The 7,177-nt window shown below is 40.7% G+C and overlaps 1 protein-coding gene and 1 pseudogene across 2 annotated transcripts; one reads left to right on the top strand and one right to left on the bottom strand.

Annotated features, from left to right (window-relative positions):
- The first annotated feature begins 1,270 nt into the window (after positions 1 to 1,270).
- On the top strand, positions 1,271 to 2,623 carry TEOVI_000690500:pseudogene (annotated as a pseudogene). Its single transcript has one exon. A coding segment is annotated over exon 1 (1,353 nt).
- A 3,683-nt stretch (positions 2,624 to 6,306) lies between these two features.
- On the bottom strand, positions 6,307 to 6,870 carry TEOVI_000690400 (uncharacterized protein; the record flags this gene model as incomplete). Its single annotated transcript, XM_067223702.1, has 1 exon — positions 6,307 to 6,870. One exon carries the CDS (start codon positions 6,868 to 6,870, stop codon positions 6,307 to 6,309), a length of 564 nt encoding a protein of 187 aa, XP_067079803.1.
- Between the last annotated feature and the right edge of the window lie 307 nt (positions 6,871 to 7,177).

Raw genomic sequence — 7,177 nt, 5'->3', positions numbered from 1 at the left:
GAGCCATAAAATCAGATTTAAGGTGTTACTCTCATAAAAAAGGAGAAAGAGAAACGACCGAACGACAAAGCAGCTGACAATTTAAGCCAAACCTGTTGAACGTGTCAAAAGAAGCTCACATTTTAGAAAAAGTAACAGAAAACGCAAGAATACATCAGAAAAACGAAAGAAAAATCACAAATAATGGTGCTATCGCGTTAAAAGGTATTGTATAAACAGTGAGCTTTTAAAAGTCTGATACGCAGGAAAATTGGCAAAGTTATTAAATAGAGGCGAAGGATTTTGTGCTTTTCAGATTCAAGCATATAAATTTGAAAAGTTAGGTCTATATTGCTTTTTATTGAATATTAGAGATAGGATGAACTATAAAATGTGAAAAAATACTGTCTTGTAAGCATGCAGTCACTTTAGATAAGCTTTTTATTTCTCCTAAAACTTTCAGCATAGTAAAGTTCAAAAAGAGAGCAACAGGTGCCAACGATTCTCCCAAGAAAATAGTATACACGAAATAAACAACAGCATTCAAGTTTCAAATGGATGGGGTATATGGAAAAAGAACATCTCTAATCCCTCTTTAACTTGAATGATATTATGTTAAAAAAGAGAGACCGAGACACATATAATACGAATCTAGAGGAGCTGTGCAAGCAGAAGCTGCAATTCAAAAGAACTTGAGATTTGATGCCGTGGACATACATTCGATACAAATAAAGATAAAATCTCGTTTCACCAATAAGATAGATAGGTGCAACTCTTGAGAAGGAGGAGACTGCTGTTTTGAGACTGATAAAGGCTTCTAATGTTAAGTGATAATGTAAGGAAAGTTCAAATAATAGGCTAAATGTATCTCTTTATTGTTGCATAGGAGGTGATGAGTGTATAGTGGAAATTTTTATAGATGAAGAGTGAATGTGTGACAGAATTGTCAAATTTAGTACTTATAAGAAAACCACAACCAAGGTCGCGCCAAGGTAGTGTGTTACTCCATAATTCCTGAAACCCGCAATGTCCAGCATATGAGCCGACTATGTGTGTGACTAACGCAAAACAAACTGCAAATTGCCTGCATATGCTAAGGCACTCCAACCCTTTAACTCAATGCAAGGAAAAACAAGTTTTTGCCGTGACTTACTTCGAAACCATACACCAACAGGTAAACGACATGGCACTCAAGGTTTTGCAAAACCATGCAGCAGCACGGAAGCAAAGAGGATTTCTAGTAGCAACTGCGGTTTTTTTGTTTATGCAAATAACACCATCCGCAAGCGAAGAAACGGACGCGGTAGGTGACGCCGTAAATGACATCTGCAAGGAAGAATCGTATCTGAGGGAACTAGCTACATTTATCACGGACGCAGTCGCATCGCACGAAGCTACAGTAGACAAGAACGAAAAACGGCAAGAATGTTGGAGGTTAATGGCAACAGCGGCAACTGACGTCGAACGGCGGTGCTTGTTGACGACTCTAGAAGGCTACGCTCACGAGCAAATTACAACGGCGCGAACTAACATCAAAGCCGCAAGGTCGGCAATGGCTCAGGCTGCCGAAGCCATCAACCGACAGATCGGAAAAATCCAGGCAACACGTATGCTTGCCGAAACAAATTTGAAAGAAAAAGCCAGCAGTCACACAACAACCAGCACGACGCAGCTTAACATAGCGCTACAGACAGCCAACTCCGGGGGTGAATACTGCGCAGATGTCCAAGCGGCGAAAAACATCAAAGGCGACAACAGCGCACCAACATTCGCCAAACTCCATCAGCTGAAGTTAACAAAAGACAGTGAACTACACAAAGCAATAAGCGACTTTACTGTACAAATCAAAAACCTAGCAAGCTGCAACAACAACCAGGGCGCCGGCGCACTCACGGCAATGGGAAACTGCCAGATGAGCGGCGATGAGGCCCTAAGTGTTGTTGCAGACGCCAAAACGGCTAAAATCGCCCCAACAACGACATCAGTATTTAAAACAGCAGCGGATCGAAACGCTTGTATACCGGCGGTTACTGATGTAGGAAAACACGCGGACATTCAAGAACTGCTCGCATATCACGTCTGCGAAGCGCTGCCAGCAACACAATTCACCACGACCGACCTCGAAAGCCTGGACGGCAAACAACTTGCAGAAAGCAGCAGCGTAGTAAACGCGGTCCGCAACTGCCACCCAAAATATCAACAGATAGCAGACCCGACAACAGGAGATGACTCCTCAAAGATCAAATAGTTTATCAAAAACGCCTGTGGATTGAGCAATAAAGACTTTGTAACGGGGTTTTTAACCAATACTGACGATGTTCAGGTACAGGTTCAAAGCGAAGAGAAAAAGAGTGAACAAGCGATTAAAACCATCGCAACGCCAGAAGCAAGACTTGCCGCCCTCAGTCATTTGGAAGCGGAGAGGAATGCGCGGGAAGTTGTGGCAAGGACGGCCGGGGCTGGAGCAGCACTGCCACAAAAATCAGAGGATTGCAATGGAGAAACTGACGAAACTAAATGCAACGGTAAGGATGGCTGTGAATTCAAGGATGGGGAATGCAAAGCTAAAGCGATCACAACAACACTCGCAACAGGAAACACCACAGGGAGAAATTTCTTTTTGACTAAAAAGACCCCTCTTTTGCTTGCATTTTTGCCTATATAATTAACTTTTTAAAGGGATTTTAGGCCTATTTTCTGAAATATATGAAATTTTCTGTATTTCATATATTTAATTTTATTTTATGGAAATCATTGAAAATTTTGAAACACTTTGAAATGTAAAATTTTGGTAAAATGTGCATAATATTGGCCTATGAGTGTAAATTACTAAACTAATATGGTATGGAAAACTAGTGCTATCCTAAATTAGTTTGTACTGTTTATTTTATACATATTAGTTGGGGTTATAAGAATAACATTAAGGATAAACACAACAATAATGACAATAATAATAATAATGAAAATGATAGGACAATGGTGTGAGTATATATATAATAATATTATAATATTTAGTGTTTGAAGTCTAAATGATAATCCAATATGGAAATAGTTTAACCAATGACAAGTACGCAGTGAAAGTAAGAAGGTAAGATAGTGAGTACAAGAGGGGTGTAACAGCACAAAGAATATAATTAAAGGAAACGCAGAAACATAGAGAGGCATGGCATATGCAAAGTTTTAAATATAAGCACGACGGCACAAATTATCTTACACAAAAGAGTGATTGCAAGGCCGATGAGGGAAAGGAAGTTTCAACTGCACAGCGCAGATGAAGTCGCAAAGTTAGGGCGAGGATAGAATCAATCGACCGGCAAGAAAAAATAAATAATGAATGAACCAACTGGATGCTCAAGAGGCAAGCGGTGGAGAGAATGGCGCAGGAGGAAAATATACTCTATATTTTACAAACAAACGTGCAGATGAAACAGCTTAGAAAATAGTTTCCCCACGAATTGTAATAAGATGCCGGTCCCAAATAAACAGTTGTTGAGGGGAAACCGAAAGAAGAATGGATTAGGTGACTGTGAGTATGGGACAACTTTGGTTTCTTTTCATAAGATGTAGAAATAAACAATATCGTTTGTTGTAAACAAAATGATATTATGGGGAGGAAAATTTTAATAGGTGAACTAATAATAGATTACTTTGAGAAGTAAAAAAGAGTAAAAACACAGAAATCGCTTAAAATATCACTTCAAATGTTGCCACATGTCCATAAAATACAAAAACCAAGTAATAGTATCTCCAATTAGGCATTGGTATGAGAGTGATAAGTTATCTATAGTTAAATAACGGAAGATCAGCAAAAGAATAAGATATGATGAGACCTTACTTGAGCACATTAGGTATCCGCAAAATAAAAAAAGGAAAATTCAATTTACACCAATATTGAAAATAACAAGGACAAGCAGCTGAAAACATCAACGATATAAAAAAAGCGGAAGAAAATTCATGCTCTTTAAAAAGTTAGAGACTTATATTATTACTCCAGGATAAAATGGAAGGTGTTCGCAAAATTAAAGTATTACCGAGTTATAAGCTTAAAATTTTAAGATGAAGTAAAAAGTATTTTCATTTAAAAGATCAGAGTTACCAATCGATAAAAGGGATATATTATTTAAATATAGACCAATATAAATTAGATTTAAGAGTGAAAGCACGTCGATAAGCAAAATCTATACCGTGGTTAGCGTCAGTTTCTATGGTGAACCGAATCTCTTCGTAAGTTTAAAATATGCAAAACTCACCCAATTAGTGTGATAATTTAAGTATATGCCTACATATATTTTTTGCTGTTTTTTATCTTTACTAATACGAAATTAATTAAATATGATTCTTTTGATATTCTGTGGGGAGTCAATAATTCATCTTTTTATAGAGGCAACGAGGCGGCGAAGACTAGAATTGAAAATATAAACTATTTGAAAACCATAATTTATCTTTAAAATGTTTAATCATTTTCTTAATTGCTCTGTGGCTATATAGTAAATATACATTTTAACAGGTTTAACATATAAAAAACACAATCATTTAAGGTTTAAAATTATATTTTTTATTAACGAGTCTTTTATCATAATCGATAAAAAATAATGTCAAGCAGCGCCACAGACCTTGAGTGGAGGGAGTACTGGTAGTTTTCTGGACACTCTATATCTAATATGCTTTCAAACAATCTTTTAAGAATGCAGTACTCCCACTCAAACGACTATCATAAATACGCAGCATTCAAGATCAAGGAATATAGTTGATAAATGACGTTCAACACATCTCAAAGTGAGTCTCTTACAAAACGTCCGACAGGCGGAAGGGAGGCACGGCAAAGGACCAGCACAATTAACCAATTTAACAGCATGCGGGTTAATGCAACAAAACGGAGAAGGCAGAGGAGTAAAAATGCAGCTGCATCTTAAGGTTGCATACAACCGCCGAGTCGTAGCAGCCCTTAAACCTAAAAGGATTGGAAAAGTTATTAGATAAAATCAAGTTTTTCGTTACCGTTTAGAATATAATAAGTATTGGTTAGGAGGATGAGTTTACATGGCAGATTTAGAAGATTTTAAGTGCGGTGACATTCGAGAGTAAAATCAAACCTATTTGGGTGAAGAAAAATCATTGAGGCATCGCCACTTCCAGTAACCATTTTATTCCCCTTAAATCTTTCTCCGACATCAAGCAGAGCACCCAAAATCCGGCGTACTTGCTCGTGCAAAAAAAAAGCTAATGCACGTTTTACTTGGCTATACTCCATACAACAGCATTAACCAGAGAAAAGACACCAACAGCAGCAAGCCGGACACTCAACTCAACCAACTCTCTGCCCTCACCACGGAGGCAACAAAAGCGGTGCTACTCGGCGGGTTATCAACTTAAAAGCACAAATGAACCGGAGCCAGCTCGTCACCCCCGGAGATAGCAAACAAAAAATCACCCAGCTTTACAGGCTCATGCTTAAGGCCTCTCTCACAGCTCATAACGGCGCTTGTTTGTTCCGAAACGAAGACGTGCCTATAATGACATGCAACTGCTGCAACATAGGTATAATAGAACAGAACACGCAACTTTTAGTTTATTTAAACAACAAGCAGCGAGTCCAATACATAAATACACTAAAAAGTAGCACCCAAATACATAAACACGAGCTAACGACAGATCGGCGGCCGCGGACAGCGCAAAGTAAGTTACTTCAGCAGTAAGAATCTTAGAGACAATTTGTAACGCCATATCTCAGCGTGGCCGGTCGGTAAAACCTCTATAGTTTCCCCCCAAGACGCCTTGAAACTCATCAACTAGCTTATCACCATTAAAAAGAAAACACATCCAATAAACAGTAAAAATGGCGTCAAGCATTGTTGTAATGCTGGCGATCATTGCCCGACTAGCGTACAGAGCCAGCGGAACTGCCAATGAAGCCGTACCAGCCTACCATACCCTGTGCGCAGTTGTAAACATCGCAAGAGGGGAGCCAACAACGCCAGAAGACACCGAAGGCGCAGCTATAAGTCAGGAAATAACTTTGCTCACAGAACTAAATATAACAGTAGCAGACGACGACTTCTACAACCAGGACTTTAAGGAGGATCCAAATAATAAGATCACAGAAGCAAATTGGGTAAAGCACCGCGCGGCCTGGCATGCAGCCAAAAAAAACCTACAAAACAACAAAGTGGAAAAACACGGTCTGAAAATCACCCGGCCGCTCAACAGCCACGCCCGGCAGGCAGCGGCAGTTGTGATAAATAGAACCCTGGAAATGGCTCTAGAAAGACGCAAAGATTACAAACCATTAAAGAAAACGGGGGTGGAAGAAGCGCTGCTGACGGCGCTCTACGGCCCGACCGAAGCACTGTCGCAAAAGGCGGGCGAAACCTTCGGCGCTTCGGGAGTCAACGCATGCTCAGCACCCGGGTCGGGTACAGCGGTGCCGGGCATGTCGCTAGCGTCGGACCTAGTGTGTATGTTCGGTTCAAATTCAGGCAGCAACAAAGCCGAAGAGTGCCTTGGGACCCAGGGAGGCCAAGACTGCCAATACAATGACCAAAGCGGAGCCCATACTTGCTTCCCACAGCTGCTCGCTGGCTTCCCGGCAGCCGGGAAGGCCAAAGTTAGCGCGGCAGCAATACAGGCGGCGATAGGAGCGTTCATAACCGGCTTAAAGGACAAGGGCGGCAGCACCCAAGCCAACAATCTAATACTCGGGACGGCAAACAGCGTCAACTGCAACGGAGTAGCGAACGCCGGCTGCGTAAAGTACAAGGCAACAAGCACCGGCACGGTGCCAATACCGTGGATGAGACATCTGGAAACAGCAGCAACTAAACTAGCTGAACACGCGGAACAAAGATCTAAAAACATGGCATCCCTAGCAGAAATAAGGCATCTTCGCAGCATTGCGATACAGGAATATCTCAAGGCGCTCAAAGGAGACCAGCCTCAGCTTCAAAAAATAGCAGGCGACCAGACAGCACATCCGAAAAAAAAGGAACCAGAATGCAACAAACACCAATCAAAAACCGAATGCACTGAACCATGCAAATGGAACGAAAATGCCACTGATGCAAGCAAAAAATGCTCATTAGACCCCCAAAAAGCAAAAGAACAAGCAGCAGGAACAGAAGATGGAGCTGCAGGAGAACAAAAAACTGACTCAAAGTGCTCCGAAAAGAAAAAACAAGAAGACTGCAAAGATGGTTGCAAA

This window comes from Trypanosoma equiperdum (genome assembly GCF_001457755.1).
Source record: "Trypanosoma equiperdum strain OVI genome assembly, contig: ctg_1943, whole genome shotgun sequence".
Lineage (NCBI taxonomy): Eukaryota > Euglenozoa > Kinetoplastea > Trypanosomatida > Trypanosomatidae > Trypanosoma > Trypanosoma equiperdum.
The sequence above is the reverse complement of the archived record's forward strand: the minus strand, read 5'-3'. Positions and strand labels throughout refer to the sequence as shown.